At 39.2% G+C, this 20,345-nt stretch overlaps 1 protein-coding gene across 1 annotated transcript; it reads left to right on the top strand.

Annotated features, from left to right (window-relative positions):
- Positions 1–462: 462 nt before the first annotated feature.
- Positions 463–18,875, top strand: LOC149287385 (FH2 domain-containing protein 1-like). Its single transcript, XM_089492894.1, has 11 exons — positions 463–912; positions 5,795–5,856; positions 6,580–6,682; positions 8,709–8,794; positions 9,065–9,165; positions 11,292–11,362; positions 11,467–11,574; positions 11,985–12,055; positions 15,752–15,869; positions 16,145–16,309; positions 16,935–18,875. Exons 1-11 carry the CDS (start codon positions 463–465, stop codon positions 18,873–18,875), a joined length of 3,276 nt encoding a protein of 1,091 aa, XP_089349020.1.
- Positions 18,876–20,345: the final 1,470 nt, after the last annotated feature.

Raw genomic sequence — 20,345 nt, 5'->3', positions numbered from 1 at the left:
AGCTAATTGACGGAAAGTATAATTTATTAATGGACTAGCAGAAATTTTCTGTTGTAAAGATTCAGTAGCATATTACATTTTCGTCATATATGTGAAACTATGCAAAAAAGTTTTTTCTTTTGCCATTGCCCTCCTTGGCAAAATATACTCGTGGACCAGTCATGCGCGTGACCTTGTGGGACTTGAGACAGTGTGTTTGACACCAAGGTTCATTGCGTGGATCTCATGTGATTAATAATGGCTCATTCAGTGGCAAGCTCTTCACTATCATCATGAAATATACTGTTCCGTGTGTCATTATCCTATGGTTTTTTGATATTTGAAATTTTGCTTTTTTGTTGCAGGTTTACCGGGGCGACCTGTATGTAGATGTGAATATAACGGGCTGCTATTCTGTGGTTTCATGCCGGCTGGATCTTCCACTGTTAGTGATGCTTCTTGCAAAGAACAGACTACCCCAAGATGCATGTCATGAACTGTGTCTCCTTGGCCAGTGATAAGGAAAATGGAGAATGCAGCGTTGTTATAACAGGGTTAATGCTTGATCATCCACTGCCACCTCCTCCTCCCCCTCCACCCCCACCACCACTTCCCTTTCAAAATCACCATGGACCTCCACCTCCCCCTCCTTTACCTGGAGCTCCTCCACCGCCCCCAATCCTACAGAACGGGGGTCACGGACATGGACACAACAATAAGAAGAAGAGAATGCGAAGCTTCTTCTGGAAGACAATTCCCGAGGAGCAGGTCAGAGGAAAAAACAATATTTGGACTATGGTTGCTAGGCAACATCAATACCAAATTGATACAAAGACAATTGAAGAACTGTTTGGTCATCAAGAGGAAGCAAAACCAGGAGTTATCAAAGGAAAGGGGAGTTCGAAGTCCTCTTTCCATGAATCCAAGGAAGAGGTAACTTTTATTATCTCTTAAAGGTGTTGCTTTTTAAATCTTGAACGTATTTTTTTTTTGCTATGCTACTCAATTAAAAAAATATTGCTTAATATGCCTTAACGTGGCATCCAAAGAATATTCTATAATTTTAAAGGCTATTGTGTTTGAGTTGAAGGACCAAACCGGCAAGCTGGATATTTAGGATATATCATGTGTGTGTATATCATTCATTTGCCAAGTGATTCATAGTAAAACATGTTTTAGCGTACACAAAGAAAGCAAAGCGTGTTGACATGTTTGGACTAGTCGTATAAATGTGGGTGATGCCCCAGTCAGATAGAGAAACCTGTCAGTGTTGGTCCTTCGTAATGACTTGGGAAGTGTGGAAGTTAAAGCACCAATCTCCTGCCAACCCTCCCTTTAGTGAATAGACCCAAAAGTTTGCTAAATTGCTTACTATATGTTTGAGCAGTTAAGACTTTATGTTAAAAGAGAGTTGTGCTCCCCTGGGATGACTCTAACGCAAATAGCATGTGATTGTCCCAAGCAATTCTTACTCCGTTGGCCTTGTGGAACAGTGTCCTGGTTTTTTTTGTTGGCGCTATCTGTGCCAAAAGGGCGTGATGAGTATTTTGGAAACATTCACCGGTCTCCAATGCACATGTTTGGATTGGTGATGCAACGTTGGACATGTGCTACTTTTCTATTTGTATATCGTTGGCCACTTTATAACCGGATATCCGTGTCGTTTGAAACAGTCATAGTGTCAAAAGAGTTACAGGGGTAGCAGTGCTGCAGTTGTCTCTTAAAGGGGGCATATGATAAAATACTTTTAAGTGACATCCCATGTAATGGGTCCATTTTAATGGCTTAAGTCACCAAGTGGAAGAGACAATTTCTCTCCCTGCAGCTTGAGAGGAGGATTTGGGGTCTTTTACATTCCTCACTGAGTCTTCATTAGACGTCATAATCGTTTACAGGGGTCCAAAAGGGTCGTCACCTTTTCTATGGGTGCCTAGAAGATGCCTACATGTTTTCTAGCAGCATATATTATCTCTGTGGGTATGCCGTGTCCCGTGTAATTATTCCCCAAAAACACTGGTCTGTTTTTTAAATCCTGTAATTTGCAATCTGATTTGAAAATGTTTTATTGGATCTGTTGTTCACTGGAAAAATATGGGAAATCCCTGTGTATTCTAAAACCCTCACTCTGTCTGTCTCTGCAATCTAGTTTAGTGATGGAGCGTTTTAGAAGCCCCAGCTCTTTCTTACAACCACTTTTAGAACATGGCAGGGAAAGGGTTGAGTTACGGATTTGCACGCGTGATCGCTCTCATAATATGTCAGAACTCCAGTTAAGCACTTGTTCTGCTCCACCAGCCCCGCACAGAACACACCTGGCCTCTATTAGTTTTCTAGAAATGACCCTCTTGTCTTTGATTTGAATGAATCGTGTAACTGTGTGTCCAGCGGTTGTGAATGAGTTAGGCTTGTTAGTGTTTGTGGGCTTAATTCTAGAGCCAGGTTAAGTGTTTTTGATGAAGTTCTGAATGCATTGCAAGATGTTACCAGGGGAACTGCCAAAGAGTAGCACACATCCACTGCCAATTCACCCCCCCCAGTCAAGCTGCCTTATTGCTGTGCGCTAAAGCGGCCATTAAACTTTTTGTGCAAGCGTGTTGTAATGACGGCGGGTGAGTTCCTCCTTGGGAGTCCAGTGGCTTTGTGGCATCACCCTTTTTGTTTCATTTACCCTAAAGTGCTCTACCCATCGTGAAAGATCGCTATAAACTAGTGGAATGTCACCAGGACCCCTTTAAATTGTCTACTGACGTATGTGAGTAGAAAGGCGGCAGTCTCTCACACTGTTCTAATAAAATGTGCAAGAATGAATATGCAAATCTGTCTGTGAATGTCAGCCTTTAAATGACGGGATTTTTACAAGCAAAGTCACCAATGCCTTAGCTAGGTATTTGAACAATTCTTCGTCTTTAAGATAACATCTCTCTTTGGATCAAATAGTTTTTCTGTAACATGAGAATATGGATTTCATGCATTTGTTTCATCTGACTGTTCTTTCTGCGGTAACATTTGTGGGCACAGGCACATCGAATTGACTGGCGCTTCGAGCAGTTTAGTTTCTCAAGTTACAAACGATATATTAAGATGTGCAAAGATTTTGTGTTGTCGGGCATAATGACATGAATGTTCAGCTCCTTACTCTAGAATTCAAAGATTTTGCATAAGCCCTCGTTAAATCGGGGATTGTTCTGGGCGCTGAATGACTTTTACACCGTGAGTCAGTGCTTTTTGAACCACAGATGAATATTTGACTCATTCAGTGCTGAGAGGCCGACTAATGTCTTCTAATAAGGGTTAACTTTTTTTCTAAATGCTAGTCCTGTTCTTTTACAAATGCGGAGTGTCTGTGTGTAACAGGTACAAGGAGATCGGGGTGTATCGGTTACTGCCCCAGTGATTAGGAAGGGTGTGTGAGGACACAGTTGTGTGTTAGTTTTTCTCTGTAATTGATCACAGTCCCCATTAGCCATCCAGTGCTTTCCAGAAAGTGTCTCTATGAGATGCTCTGTACTTTTTAGCTTTGCGAGCCCAGAGGATAGTAGCTCTGAACGTTGGCAGGCTTTGTCACGCATGCCACTTCTTCTGTTGCTGGACTCAAGCTGTCACTATCCTTAGCCAGAGTCTGACTACACTTGTGTTAGTGCATTTTGTTAGAATTTTTAGTTTTGAAGAATGTATTTTCTGTCTTTAAGACTTGGTGTCTCCTTTACCTCTCCGAGTGTATCTCTAATGCCCATTTGCTTCCCATACAGTCCCTACCCTCTATGCCCCTGTTTATGTTCAGTACTTCATTATGCATTCTGTTCTTTTTACTTCTTTACTCATCCCACATTTGTGTTAATTCTCATTCACTAATGAGTGCGTTTGGAGGGAGAGTTTGCAGGAGAGCTAGTTTCATCGTTCAGACTACACTTTATGAACCGCCAAACCTAGTGAGCTTCTGCTCCAAGAATAGTTTAGATGGCTCTCTATATAAATGTATATTTAAATGTATTTGGTATCAAGCTATGTATTATACAGGACCAGCTTAGCCATTCTTGCAAAGAAACTGGCCGGAGATTGCCCTTTATAGAGATGGTTCTGTCCCTTTAACCGGTGTTCTGTATCACTGGATATGCCTGTGAGATGCGCAAGTCTAACTTACGGTTTATTGTGTTTTAACATTTAAGTGACAAGGAAATTTAGTGCAGCGGTAATGAAATAGCATGGTACGTCCTTTTTAATCTGAAATACCAATTTCCTTATTAATAATAATAATAATGGCATAGTTTACCGGCTAATGCAACAATACAGATGCAGGGTGTGCGTGATATGAAGTTTTCCCAGTGTCTATGTGCAAAGGGTGCTAGGAGATCAGAGTGTATTAATACAAAGGGCCGCAGAGATCACAAAGGGTGTCACAGGTAGGAGCTAAACACGCAATATGTTACTTAATGAACAAATGCACACAACCATCATTTATACAGCATTTTTAACCCCCAATACCACGGCGTGCAGCTATTTACTTTCGTTTAATGTCCTGTCCCCTCCTCGGCAAAATCCCCACAAATGAGATAAAGAAGGTTATTTGTATTTATTTGGATATTTTTCTCTTCTACAGTTAATGACACTTCTATCGTAGGACAAACAGCCTTAGAGTCAGTGACTGCCCTTAATCAATGGAAAAAGAGCTTGTATTCTCTCCTTGAATATTAATAACGTGGACGCTAATCTTAGACTTTCTGTGACTTTCTTGCTGTAGATAAAGCCGTGTTTACACAGGCGTCTTGTTAGACCGTGGAAAGTGATGTCACTGCTGGAGATGATAGTATGGGAGCGGCGCTTGTTAACTAAGCTGAGCCATTACATCATTCCCGATAGCTTCTCTTATGATTTATGATTGGATCACTTGAAAAGAAATGGCTTTTCAACAGCATCTCGGGTTAATTATGCTACATGCTGCTCCCTTCTAGCGGAAGGATTTAAACTGGCACGGAGAATAGCGGACCTCAATTTGCATCTGGTGCCTTTCAGTTGAGAACAAAGTGTTGCTCACACCTATAAGTAATTCATGTGTGTGACAGCGATACCATGCGCGGTACTGGATGTGACAGCTGTGGCACATCTAGGATAGTCTACAGGCCTGTATGTTGCAGGGATATTGCATGGCATTGAGCACATGTATGTAAAATCACCATCGCAGGATAACGGCACACGCTGTATTTAGTCTTCCCGACTCTAGAATGTGTATTTGGGAGCCCAGTATTAGAGGCAGGATCAAGCCAGGCTTTAGTTAGCCCCAAGAACTGGAGCTCAAAGATAAAAGTGCACATTAATAAAGTCAAATCTTCTTCCATCTACAGCTTGATCTTTCTTCTGTTTCCGCAATTAGACGACAATTATAAGAGTTGCCACAGCTTTTTTCGAGGTGCAAATTATGCGTGCTGCCTACCTAAGGCTAAACCTGCAAAACCCCCAAAAGTTATGTTATGTATACACACCTTGTCTGTAAATTCAGATCTGATACAGACCATTAGCAGTTTTAAGGCTCTGTTCAAATGTGGTTTCCTAATTATTTTGTATCTTTAGGTCAAAGTTTTTTGTGATTTTATTTTAGCGAGTAAACAGTACTGCAATGTTTAATTGTCGGTTTGTATTCATGATCAATATATGAATATTTATTCACCAGCTGTGTTTGTAAATAGTGCAAAATGTATGTCGCTATTCTGTTCTCTTTACTCATCCAGGTAACTTTTTGTCAGCCGAAGCGAATATTCTATACCGTTCTGTTTTGCGCTCGCTGAGACTAAACAGAATCTCTTCTTTTCTCTCCATGTAGGTCTCCATATTGGATTCAAAAAGAAGCATGAATATTGGAATATTTTTGAAACAGTTCAAAAAGTACGTGAGTATGAAACATTTGTAACTGGAATGGCCTCCGGCACGTACTGTAGGGGTTAATTTAGTAGGAGAATTTAGACAAGGTCAAGACTGAGTAAGGTTTGATATTTTACAGTAGGCAGAAAATTGGCAGCCTGGACTGTGAAGGCAAATAAGAGATGATGGTCTATCCTCCCTTATGGGAAGTTTTATTTATTCATGTATCGGGTTTTTTGGCTAACACCATTGTTTGACAAGAGGGGCTGCTAGATAAGCCAGGGTGAGCTTGCTGTGAGTTGAAATGCATGCCAAGTCTTGCGCATACCTCCCAAATGTCCCTCTTTGGGACCCAAATCCATCTCTCCCTTATTCCTCCTCTGATAAACCCCTTTTTTTCAGGAGCCTAGGCTTCTTTGTTCAATATGAGTGTATCACTGTGTGTCATTAAAGGCACAATACGTGTGTATAGACATAGAAGATGTGTTTGTAACGTACATTCTGTAAATTCAGTATATTTCTATTCTTTTAAATGCGGTACTTGGTTACATAAATAGCGATCAGTAAGACAGAAAGTCATATAAAAACTTTCTACACCCACCAAAACTAAAGTAAACCTCTTTCACCACTTGAAATGTTGCGTGCGATAGGGCTAGGAGGGTGAAGGGTATTCCTAGCATCCATAATGTGGTCTTGAAAGGATCAGTTTGGCATGGGCTCTATGGAAACCTGTACTTCTCTTAACAGATCAGCAGAACAGATCATCGAAGACCTTCTCAAGGGGCGATGTGATCTATACGAGTCGGAGGCTCTGCAAGAGTTACTGAAGCTCTCTCCAGAGCCTGAAGAGGTAGGACCATAGAGGTCTGCATACAATTCCATGTGTAGCACATATCGTGCCGAACGTTGTCTATCTGGGATGAGTCTGTTGGCTGTTGCTCTTTGGAGTGTAAAGTTTAAAGATTATAGTATGGTAACGGGGCACATATGTTGATCCGTATGATTGTATTTATTTACAAATAGCACAACCTTTGCATGACCTGCACAGCCTGTCCTAGCTTCACTTCCCAGAACAAACACGGGCTCTTATTGTTACTGTGACACACATGTGCATGTTATATTTGTTGTGTGTTTGCGCTGTACACGTCTCATTCTCTAAAAGTACCGGACACGGCAATCATGTTGTCACTATATTTGTCACCGATATGTCGCTATAATCCGCTCTGCTTGTTACTCGGGGCTGTATACCCCCTTCCCGCGTCAAACAAGATGAATCCCTTTTTGGTGCCAGCATAAAGAGTGTTCTGATTACCCGATGAATTGCTTGGAACGTTACGCACCCGTGATGTCTGTTTCCTATCGCTACAGTTTATGGGAAAAATGTCGCTGGATGCTAATTGAGCAAAAGAACCTCTTGTAGTAAAAGTGATTTGCTTCAATGTGCTGTAAATGTGAAAACTGGTAATTATAGCCTTATTGGCAGTGTAAATTTTCACATAGACTATCAATGATGTGTTTTTAATATGAGCTTTCATAAAAGTGGAGCAAGTGTGCTTAGGAAATATAGGGTCTGTAGGAAAGATGGAATTAATTTATTTCAAAGGATCTGATGACAGATATAGTAACCAGCAAGGTCTCAAAGGATGAGAAATGCAAGAGAAGATTGTTTAAAATCATAGTTTTGGAGACTTTAATGTAAGATAATAAACCAATTTATTTCCACTTGGGAGGATGGCATAGTTGGATCAATTTTCCGAAGGTTCTGGTAGAGGTTAATGTACCGGTAAAAGGGAAATTTAAACCTAGTTTGAGCTCTTACAATAAGCGTAAACAATGAACTAATTGGATGGACTAAATGGCTGTTATTTGCAGTCATCTTATGTGGTTTTTTTTTCTATTGTAGAATGCTATGGGTTTATTTTTTTCTGGCGGGTGTGCCTGCGCGTATTTACATAGGTAACAGGGAGCACAGCGTTTCCATTGCATCATGTGAATAATTTCACAGATGAAAGATGTGTTCCGGGCAGATTTAAAAAAATGTCATCTCTAAAATCTACCTGAATGATTTATAGCGTCAGGTTATGATATATTCATGTGCTTTTTACAACATTCAGGAACTCTAAGTGCTGCAGACACACTTCTTAACCAACTACAATAGACTCATGTGCATTCATATACTTTTTCAATTGTGGGGGTTTGAGTCCCTGAACCGCTACTTTCACCCCGAGCTGCTGCTATAACCGGGCCCTAGTTACTCAACTGGACATTTTGAATCCAAATGACTTGATTCAGTTGATGTGAACTCAAATATGGTTTGAGTCATTTATTTTGTATTTAACGGACACTTGCTGATTGATAAAATGATAGACTAAAGGGCCGGTTTCCTTGCACTTGATGAACCAGCATCCGCCAGGTTTCTATATTTTCTCCCAGATCTCTTTGTGAATATAATAGTTTAACTACAAACTATCTGCCATAGCCAATTGCTTATGGTTCCCTCTCTCCTATTCATTCTTGTCTAAACAGGCAAGGGGTTAGTGAAGGAATTACAAATACTTTTTTTTATGAAACTCAAGTTGTTAAATTAGAAATCTGGTAGGAAGGCTATTATGGGATTATTGTGATGTACCATTTGGGAGTGTTTGCCTATTATATTAGAAATAATTGAGGTATCTAGTTACTGTTGAGTAAATCTTCAGCAATTAGCCGCTGAATTACTTTGATATCTGGACATCCCTTACCTTGCCATGTTTGCACTGTTACGCAATGGCGTAACAATGGAGCTGTACATGTTTGCGATGGCTTTAATAAACAATACTTTATTAAATGGTGACTCTGGATCTGAAGAGTTAGTAACGCTTTTTTTCCCCCTTTAGGCAAAGAAACTTAAATCATTTAGTGGGGACAAATCCAAACTGTCTCTGGCTGATTCCTTTATGTACTTGCTGATTCAGATGCCAAAGTAAGTATAGGATCTTTATCGTTAACGTCTGTCTGCTTAATGCATTTAGTGGTATGAAACCAACATCCATTGAAAAATATTGCTCGCTTCTTTTGTGCTTTAAAACTATTTTGCCGGTCATTTATGCCACCAGTGAATGAAATGATATTGCATGATTAGTTCTATGTGCTTCCTTAGAGCTCTCTGCTATCAGTGGCCGCCATGCTAGCCCAAGTAGCCCCATACAGTCCAGGGAGAATTTGCAAACCTACACTCTGTTTTCTGTTGTAGTTACTCTCTACGGATCGAGGCCATGGTGCTGAAAAAAGAATTTTCTCCTTGTTATTCCTCACTGAGTAAAGATATGATGCTCGTCAGACTTGCTACAAAGGGTAATTCACATTTGTAACTTCTTGTCTTGCATTATTTTAGCTTAGATCATGTTCCTGGAACCTAACCTAATGTACGTTTTACAGAATGCCTGTAAGATTCCTAGGTCACACACATAATAACTTCTTAATTTAGCATGGCTAAACAATGTGGAACATGACGAGAAGACAAATTACAGGGATAAACATTTTTTTTTTAAGATATTGATTTAAAAAGCTATATAGAGTTGAGTGAAGGCCTGGGCAGCAGCTCTTTAAACTTCGATGCACACCCATGTCTTCAACTGCCGGATTAATTGCTGTGCAAAGCAATCCGGGCTTCGTAAATCAGACATTTGGATTACAGGGCAGACCTGCCCCACATTTTCATGGGTGTGGGCTGGCTTGCACGGCAACAGAATGTGAGTCACATATAGAAATGTATAGGTTATTTATATCAAGTAATCCCAAATAACATAATAAGCACAGTGTACAACGGTATAACAAGATAATTATCAGGAAAGGGTATATTACCAAGATAATTGTAGATATATCATAAGCAGAAGTAAAAAAACCATAGCAAAAAAATGTGTAGATCTATATTTTATAGAAATCAAAAGTTTAAATCCTCAGGTTCATTTATTAGGACAGACCTAGGAACACCACTTTGTGTTCATATATTCTACAATATCAAAGCTGATTCTTACTGCTGGCTCTTTAAATAACCTTAGCAATATATTTTTTTACTATGTTCAGGGCTGATAAGTCTCTCTGCCAAAATGTGAGGTGTTCCCGAGGTATTAACATGTTCCCAGTTACTCCCAGTTTGGCTTTGTTGATCTATGATTGTAACCTTTACATTAGTGAGTAATGTGTTTTTGGCCCATGTGGTATTATGTATCATTGTGATTCTTTTCGGTGGTTAGCGTGCATGTCGGCTCTTGCAACCTGAACTGTGACACAGAACACTGGTCACTTTTTTATATCATTAATGTTTTGCAAGTCTGACACGCATAATTAAATGGAATGTTAATAAATAATTAGTAAACGGGCGGATGGTTATTCTACGCGTTACATTTCTTACCCTCTCAGAGAAATCAATAGAATAGAATAATTTCTGTAGAATTTTATATTCTTTGCAGCCGTATTCTCCTTCCGCTCCTGCACCAATTCAGGTACAATAATCATCAAATAGTAGGGCTCTTAGTCAGCCCTCCCTTATCCGCTAGAGCATAACGTTTGAGTGATTTTATGTATTAAATAAAAAAAAACAAGAAATTATTAGAAATATAGAGTACAGCAATGAGAAGGAGAGAAAAGAGATGACATAATAAACATGAATCTTATTGTTGGTAGAGTGGTTGAGGGCATTGCGAGATAGGTTTGTTCATGAATAATACCTGGGAGCTACATTACAGTTACCGAGGTGATAGAAAGCATTATATTACATGGCCCCACGACCGCTGTGGATGTTTAATCAAGCAGATTTCATTTCCAGGTCTGCTGTTTTGTGTACCTGTGACAGTGATCTGTTTGGGTGGATCTCTTTCCTGTTGAATACATCATCCATACGCTCGTGAAAAAACAATTAGCTCACTTCTAAAGCACAGCAGAAATACTCTTTTGGTTTAAGAATTATTATATGGCGTATATCAGATGACTAGGTACCCAATCAATGAAATACATTAAATAACAAAGGTAGACAATGAAGGGAAACTGTGGCTTCCATAATAAGAAGCTCAAACAGTGGTGGGCTGATAAGCAGCTGTCCCCAGGAAACTTCAAGATGATGCATGGGGTTGTGCTTTTAACTACCTCCCTTCGCTATTCATTATGATGGGCTCCACATATGCATTATTCAGGTGAAGAGACTTTGAAGTAATTGTACTAATTTAACTATGGGTTATACAGGGCCAGCCAAGTTCTTCCTACATCAGAAGCTTGCTGGTTATGGACCTTCATAATGTGTAGCGCTCTCAAGGAGTTAAAACCACAGCTCTATTGCAAGCTCCCCCTTAAGAGTACAGGAAAGAACAGGTTCCTAACGATAGTGCTTCCCTTATCCTCAACTTATTGGAGACCTTCTCATATATAATATAATGATTCCTGTGAAGAGTCCATTTTTATTTGTTCTTTTTGGATTCTTTCAGAGCTAATGTCCTGTGAGCAGCTACATGCAATCTTGTACTTGGTGCTCCAAGCAGGGAACGTCATGAATGCGGTAGGTTCTGATTATATATATATATATATATATATATCGGTACACTGATGCATAGATTATTCCTGAAAAGCCCTTATAACCCTTCTTTACTTCTACTCTTTTAGGGAGGTTATGCAGGAAACGCAGTTGGATTTAAGTTGTCGTCATTGCTCCGGCTAGCAGACACAAAGGCAAACAAGCCTGGGATGAATCTCTTACATTTTGTAGCTCTGGTATGTTCTTATTCCCAAATATTATGTATGGCTGTTTGTTTTATTTAGTGAGGCAAACATGCAACAGTTGCACAGTTATAAAAAAAATCTGTTAGGATTTATCAGATGAGGCCAAATAAAATATATAACAGCCTCTGCACTGCCACAGTTATGCCACATACATAATGCAAGCTGCTATCCTGGCTGGGGGCAAAATCTATGATCTTGGGAATCCTAGTCCACAGACATTAGAGACATCAAAACGCTCTGCCCCTGTTTCATAGCTATATCCTAAATTGTGTGTGTTAAGAACTTTTCACTCGGCTTCTAAATGAAAGGTTTGTTTCTTACCTTTTTACAAATGGCATCACAATAACAGCCGGATGTAGCGCATATTCATATATAACTTGTGTTTTTTGTAACTTTTGCAGGAAGCTCAGAAGAAAGACGCTACACTTCTAACATTTTCTGAGAAACTGGAGCATGTTAATGAAGCAGCCAGGTAAGATCTGGGAATGAGAGTTCTTTGTTCTGTGTCACTGATTGCTCTATGTACACTTGTTGGTAACACTGGAACATATTCGCTCATCTTGGCATGGACACAGATCCTCTTTATTGAGGGCATGAGACATGCTAGTTTTGTTTTACGAAATTTGATTCTGAAGGCACTATAGAAATAGAAAAAAAATACTCGCACAGTATTATGTAAATTCATTAATAAATATTTGATGAGCAGATTCTAGGACTATTCCCAATATCCTATAATTGTAAATACTTATTGCAGCTCCTATTCAATTTACTGCACTTTTGGTACCTTTTTCTGTACTACAAGAAAGCCAAGTACACCTGCAGGGAGCATATAAAGGGATAGTTTAATGTCCATGAAAGCGTTCTCATTCAAGTCCCTCAGGGTTGGGAGGAAATGCATGTGTGTGGGAATGCATGTGTGGGGTTTATGTGGGAATGTAGGAAAATCATGGGTTTCTTGCAGAAGTATAGCTATGTGCAGGTAGGGGCCAGTTTTCTAACATTAGAGACCCTACTGCCCTTTATCACACACCGAGGTAGGGATGTGCACAGGGACGGCGTTCCATGTAATACTAATGTGGAGCAGGAAGATGTGTGGTAGGCTGAATGGTTTATATCTGCTATCTAGTCTACCTGGTTTATCTGATGTAAAGAATCAAACCTTAATCAGCTCTTGGTCTCATCTTCGATTTAGGATAGCAATATGACGATCCCATTCATCTCTAATGTCTTTTACAGTACAGATCTCATTTTCTTTTTCATGATATCTCTGCCTCACCATTAAGTTTCGTTGTTCCTACGTTAGACCACACAGCAAAGGACATACATTGCAGGCCATCCCCTTCTTTTCTGTATTAAATTTCTGCACCTTCTCATCAGCACTTGTAGTTACTGTCTGTTATTGCTATTACCGTTTTAATTATATAGCGGCAACCATTTACAGTCTTTTTTTACATATTAAAGAGGTATGGTAAAACTAGAATTGACAGAATAAGAAAAACCAATGCATTAGGTAGAGATGCTTTATAATCAAATGTTTTGGACAAAACAGAGACCATCATTAATTTCAAAGTAAATGAGGGGCTTTGCAATGCAACTGTGTGGCATCCCCCAATATCAAAGCAAATGGGTCTCATTATTCATCCCAAGCCTGAGCTTTTTTTTTTTTTACTCACATCTTTCCAATGCCCTGCTGTCATGTTATGAGCTGATGGCTCAGTGCCAGCCATTCACTGCCCCTTTAGCCTTTACCCTATTGCTTGCAATCATCACGGATAGCTAGCACAGCATGTTTCTCTGTACGCTCAGCTAATAGGACCCGGAACGTAAAGATTGTTCTTATTGTATAGAAGATCTTTTAGTCTTTCATATGTAAATGTTTTGTTCTGCATCTTGAAATGATCTCATGTTAAAACTTGGCACTAGCTTAATGTCTTTCATCTCTCTGATGCCTGGTTTATTTTTATTGGTTTCAATATTTTATTATATGTACGTAATCTTGGTTGTGCATAACACATCTAGCATCTGTGTGTGTATACGGTTCAAGCAGAGCTATTTTACCCTTATTCAGGTAAGGCATGGACTCACATCTGGCCGTTATCAGTGCAAATTGCTCAAGATTGTGAAAAATAGACTGAAAATATCAAAGGTTTCCAGGAATTCGGGAGTTATCGATGCACCATTAAATTGAAAATGGTTCTGAGATCAGTTTGTTATTCTAATTATTAGGATAGCAAAGGGGGTAGACATAGAACTTGCATTTTTTATAACTAGTATTAAAAAACAAGTTTTCAAAAATATTGTTGTTTTTTTTCATTTGAAAACAATTCTAGTTTTCAGATGTAATGCTTAGACAGCTGTAGGTTTATTTAGTAGAATACTTTTAAAACGAAGTTCTATAATGCCTAAAAACAAAAAGTTCCAATCCATTACCTAAATTTTACAACCCAGCCTATATCGGTGTTAAGCATTAAGTGCACCATCACGTTTTTACCTGAATTTTCATTAGCAGCCGCAAGAATATAATGGTTATGGGCCTGACCTGTATTATTATAAACTGTAGAGGAAATGAAGCCTATAATGAGCTTTTAAAGCACTGGCCCCATTGCCGTTACTATGGAGGTTGTTCATAACCGGTTTCAGGCTTGAGAAAGAAGCCATGTTTAAACTCCATGAATGAAGCATTATGACATTAAAGGCTTTCCTGACAATAGACCCTGCTTCTTTCGCTCTTTACCCATGGCTAAAGCCTACAGAATAGTGCGAGAATGTAAGCTTCGTGTGTTAGGTGCATGGCCTTCCCACATTACTGCTCAGTGCTGTTTGCAGCTGTTACTAAGACAGAAAAGGACAAGGTCAAATGGCAGCTCTTTACACAAAAGCTCAGCTTGTACTCACACAGATCCAAGCTTTCTATAAAGTGAGGAGGTTGGAGCCGGCTCAGTGAAAAGCATCAGCACCTATTCTTTCCACACATCGGCCATTGTAACAGAGAGTTCTGTGTGCTTAACTTTGGTTAACTTGCACACTGAAGGAACCGTGATAAGCCAGGACTTTCAATGATGATAAACATTTTAGTTGTTGAACTGGGGGATATATATATATATATATATATATATAATATATATATATATATATAATTACACTTTTAATTGAGAGACGTCCATCTGTACAAACTAAGATGTGGTTGGCCGGATGTGATGAGTATGTGCTAAGGAACAACTCGAGTGCTGTATGTTTCTCAACATGAGTAAAGGTATTGATTGCATGCATTGTAGTCGTGTAGAAGAAAGGAGGTAGCACCGCTTTGCTGTTTTTTCAGTGCAGGAAGCAGACACAGGCATTGTAATTTATGGAAACCATTATTTTTAGGGCTTTGGAAAGTTTGTGGTCAGTGTCTACTCTCACTGTTAATATATCACTTCTTTTGTCATGCAGAGGTCTTGGGTCAAAAAAAGATGAAAAAGGTTTAGGTTTTTTGTCTGGCTTCTGCATGTTCTGATAATGAAGTGCTGACGAAAAAAGAAAACATTATTTGGGGCAGACAGGAAATAATAAAGTCCCAGCAGACAGTTGGCTGGGTTATATTCATATTGCACACTGCAGACCATCTCATCTTGATTACAAATGGCATGCCATGTTGCTTTTTATTGACCTGTGCTGTGTTTTTTTTTTGTGTTTTCTGTAAACATGCCATCATATTTGTCTATGTATTTGAATAGCATACAATAACACATTCTAAACAATTCTAGTGTTTTATTGTGTAGTGGATAAAGACGCTCACTGATCATATATAATGTATCTCTGGTGTTTAAAACAGTCCTGTTTCTACCTATGTGCCACCAAACCATGATTAAGGGTTACAGTAAAAAAAAAAATACATTTGGATAAATAGTAGTGGTTTAAAAATCCTGAAACTATGGGTCAAACCCTTAGAGTTCCCAGCACCGATGGTTTCCATTTCTGTTCGTTTTATAGCGCTGAAGTCACCTCTGTATCCATTAGTTTCCACTCCACTTATCACATGCTTGGGTTTACCAGGAAGGCTTGGCTGTGTTTGAGATGCAGGTGTTCTCATGTTGTATCCAAACATTGCTAAAGGAAGGTTTACCACAGGTGGTGTTTTGCATTTTATGCCCTTCTTTGATATGTATTCTTACATATATTTCAGGTTATCCATTGATAATATTGACGCAGAATTCCAGTCATTATTAACAAAGACAAAATCTCTAAAAGACCACCTTAAGAAAGACCAAGAACTCATGCAGCAAACGGAAGACTTTCTCCAGGTGTGTACTTTATTACTACTAAGGTTTAGTTTTCTATTCCAAGGTTGATAGGCCACCCAGCATTATAATGCATCATAACATCTCTAAAGGTAGATCAGTTTAAGTTAACAAAATGTATACATGGTTTAATCAGTTGATGATGTGAGGTTATGTAAGCATTCTGAACCTCGGAGGTCTCTTCTTCAGTGTTTTTGTTGTATGTAGACAAGCCTGTTTATTAAACTTGGCGGTCACTGTCCTGTGTTTGCTGAGGGTGTGTGCTTATTGTATTTTAGAATGCTGTGAAAGAGTTGAAGGAACTGGAGACATGGAGAGCTGAGCTACAGAAGCAGGGAACTGCCCTCATTGATTTCTTTTGTGAAGACAAAGAAACAATGAAGCTTGATGAATGCTTCCAGATATTTAGGGATTTCTGTGAAAAGTTTAACAAAGCTGTTAAGGTGAGATGAAGTTGATGTTCTCTATTAGCCCTACAGTAAAATAAATGACAAAAGTGTGTATGTTAGAGCACTTCACCCTTGATTGGGTTCTTCTATTGGATTCAGATATAGGGGACTGCCACCTTGATAACCATCAAATGTTAAGGGAGATTGATCAGACTTTTGCTTCTGTGAGTCAAGTTGTTATGTTATATACTAGTTTTTATGTCCTGTTTACCCATTGCCTAACGCTGCAAAATATGGTGGCGATACATACAAAAATAATTAATAATTTGCTACTCACTTTTTATGTTCTTCTATCCTGTCCTCTCTCTCACTCTTACTGGCCCTGGTATCCAGATTTGACTACATTATTATTATTTATTCATTTATAAAGCGTCATCATATTCCACAGCGCCATGCAATGGGTAAACAGGACATAAAAAATAGTACATACCTTTTATGTAGGTAGGTGAAAATTGTTAAGGTGACCCTGCTCAAACGAGCTTACAATCTAGGAAATAGATACGAGAAGCAGGAAAGCACATAGTATTTTCTCTGGTCTTTTTGGTTAGATATGGTTACATGGACATAACAAACATCTTGATGTGCTGATTTTTGTATGTTTTTTTCCACCTCATTCTAGGAAAACAGAGAACGAGAAATCCAAGACCTTCGACGGCAGAAGAGACTGAAAGAGCTGGAGCTAAAACGTCATTCTTGGGTTGGTGGAGAGAATGGAGGCTTTGGAAGAAGCAGCAGTGAAAATGATGTGGAACTTCTTATGAAGAATGGACTTGAAGACTTTATGCAAAGGCCACAAAGCCCCTTTAACAGGACCTCCAGTTCAAGACGTTCCCGTCTCTCTCTTGGTGTTACAGCAGACAGAGAACTCCAAATGTACTTGGAAGCGCCGCAAGATGAGCAGACAAACAAGTGTAACAGTTTACCCCGAGCTCGTACTCGCCAACCAAGACCAGTAATGGCTTGGATGGATTCTAAAGAGAAAAAAGAAAAGAGCCTAAATAGTTTTCATTTAAATAATAACGATAATGTGGAAACTCCTGCATTATTGATAAATTATTTGGAATATGAGAAAGAAGCCCCCTTTGCTGACACTAATAACAACAAATGCGAGGCAGAAGTTCAAAAACCTAGTCCTTTAAGTCCTTTAACAGTAACCGTGGAAGAGCATGGACTTATAAAAGGATTGCAACAATTTGATTTTCAGAGAAGCATAAATATGGAAAGTGAAGATGTAGGTGTTACAGACTTGGAAACTTCAGAAGACTTAAGCTTATGTTCACTTAGCTTTGCAGATGATGTTACAAAATCACCCAATAAGATTACCAAAGACAAACCAGGGAACCCTAAAGGGACCTCAGATGGAGGTAGTGGTATGACAGAGGCACCCTCAAATACTGCAAACACACCTCTATCAGAAACATGTGTTTCTGATCATGAATATCACAGACCACGATTTTTTGTTACAGATACTACTGACAACTCTTTAACTCTGGACTCCTCTGAAGGACAAGATTCCATTTGTGAAAAAGGAGAGACAAAAGATTTGCCTTCAGATGATAACCAACAGCCACTGGGTCAGAACAAAAAAAACAATTTTGATAAACATGATAAAACACAACATGTAAAAGGCAGCATTTCTAATACCACCAAACCGAAAGAACATTTTAGAAGAAGTAACTCTGTGAAAGAGAAAAGCAACAGCTCCTCAAAGGCAATTGATAGTCGTCCTAGTAACACTAGCCCAACAAAGCCTGTGCGTATGTTGAATGATTCTGAGCATGAGACCATGAGAAAAGTTGTCCCCATTTCTAAGTTCAGCAGACCTGGGAGTATCAAACGAGCTGATCTTAGAAGTTCTATGCGTGAAACAAGTGTAAATGAAATTAAGCAGACACACCGCCAGTCACTCAGAGCAAAAATCGATACCCTATCTAAAAGTGACCACTTGCCAAAAAATTCTCCTAAGAGCAGCACATCTTCAGAAGACCCTAAGCTACAGAGAGGAGGAAGTTTAGTTTCCAATGGATCCCACTTCCAAAGAGACCAACCTCAGCGCAAGAGTTCTGTGAAGAAGCCAGCAGCAAAGCCTGTTAGAAATATTTCTAGGCCAAAGCCTGATGATACTAAAATATGCCGTACAAATCCTAAAGACTCAAATAATCCAGAACCCAGTAAGACCTTACCAGCTACTAACCTCAAGACATCATCTTCTACACCAAGCTTTGCAAGGAACACTGTAGCATCTTCTTCTCGACGTACAAAACATGATCCACCTTCTTCCCCGTCAAAAACTTCTACAGCAATAACTAGGTCTGGCTCGCTTCGACAGTCCAAAGGAAAGTCTGAAACCCTTACCAGGGATGGGATCCCCAAGGAAAATGGCAGAATGAACACACCGAAGGGACATGTTAGCGTGAGAGGAAGGGCAGCTGAGGCAGTGGGTAACTGCACACAGGAATCTGCACAAAAAGACAAGAACATAGTTGAGAAATCCTCAATGAAACTTAAAGACACAGGCAAAGCAACTTTGGGAAAAATACTGAAACCTTTACTGAAATGAATGTTTTAGTTCGTGTGTTTGACAACCCCTCCTTGGGCGAATGTATGGTACATTCTCTTGATTATCCTCAACCTTCCTCTCTGTGTAGATTTTCCGTGACCTACAACCTGAGAGTACAACGTGAAGTACGTTGTGATTGCAAGTGGCCTTGTATAGAAATATAGCTTTTTGTTTTTCTTCTTGCAGCCACATGAAGGAATGTACGCTTTAATGTTATTACTGGTTGTAAAACTGTGATCATCAAAAACTCTTCATCTGCAGTCCTCCAAGACTGGAAAACTTCATTTCCCTAAATGATTTGGCTACAGGGGGGGGGGGGGGAAACCAATAAGCCTTTCAGCCTCCCGAAGGTGCAAGTTAATCAGTGACATTGTATGGCTGGCTGCTTTCAACTAATAATGTAATCGGTCACCATGACATGAAAAGAAAAAGGACTCTGCTGGGTGGAGTCTTAAGGTAGCTGAATATGTATCTACAGCAAAAAGACTGGCACAGATGTTTCTCGCACAAGTTGACGCATTGTGTGAAGTGGATGACTCATTTTGTCAATGCGTTCACTTGCAGAGTTGTCTACTTTTTAGAATATTAAAGTGCCACCTATTTATAGTTAATATCAAATATGTTACTTTTCTGTGTTGCAAGTCTGAATTGTCAAGAGCACTTCAACCATTCCATGTTCCTTAGTGTGGTTGTCCTTCCTGTTGTTCATATGTGGATTTTGCTGCTAGACATCTTTTGTATAAGCTTTGATTGAAAGACATCTATATAGAACTCATTACCCATCACCTAATTGGTTTTTGAGTGTTACCAACTGCTTGTGAATACTAATCATGTTCTGTAACTAAATTTCCACTTCACATGTTCTCCAGCAGTTCAAAGACTTCATTGAGAAATGAATGCATTATAACCCCTGCACAATAAGACAGCATACCCTTTAAAAACAGAGCATTACGATGTGATAACCACAAAATGTTTACATGTACTTTGTAGATCTTATGAAGCTTCAGTGGGATTTTGCATCTTTAGACTGTCTATTATTATTATTATTTTTTTTTACAGATAATTAAAATAAATATCCGAAAACCATTAGCTTTTTGAGGTGAGGTGGCGGGTGGGCTGAATGGAAGAATTATTTATAAATGCTCATAACTGGAAAAATTCTGTTAACATTATGTGTTTGAAATAATCCTTTTGGGCTTTCATATAGAAAACACATTCAACTGATTCACCTGTATCCATTTGCCAAATCCGTGGCCGAAAATAGCCTCATTGAAAAGTAACTGACAAAGCCGCGTTATTGTATTTGAAAATCAACTGGATCGGGTGTATAGAGATAACACATTTCTTTAGGAATTGATATAAAAAGTAAATTGCCATGACGCATTGTACAAAGAATGATGGACAATTCTAAACGAAACATTGTTTGTACATGAGAACATTTCCATTTTACACCCAGAGGGGGAAAAACCC

Source organism: Sceloporus occidentalis, unplaced genomic scaffold (genome assembly GCF_023333645.1).
Source record: "Sceloporus occidentalis isolate IW3139 unplaced genomic scaffold, rSceOcc1.0.p SCAF_61, whole genome shotgun sequence".
NCBI lineage: Eukaryota > Metazoa > Chordata > Lepidosauria > Squamata > Phrynosomatidae > Sceloporus > Sceloporus occidentalis.
The sequence above is the reverse complement of the archived record's forward strand: the minus strand, read 5'-3'. Positions and strand labels throughout refer to the sequence as shown.

Bases quoted from the DNA above. Each gene is read 5' to 3' on its own strand.
- LOC149287385 (XM_089492894.1), top strand. From the start codon at position 463: ATGCATGTCATGAACTGTGTCTCCTTGGCCAGTGATAAGGAAAATGGA. The intron at 9,166-11,291 runs GTAATTCACATT...GGATTCTTTCAG, and splicing joins CGTCAGACTTGCTACAAAGG to AGCTAATGTCCTGTGAGCAG. The intron at 16,310-16,934 runs GTGAGATGAAGT...ACCTCATTCTAG, and splicing joins AGTTTAACAAAGCTGTTAAG to GAAAACAGAGAACGAGAAAT.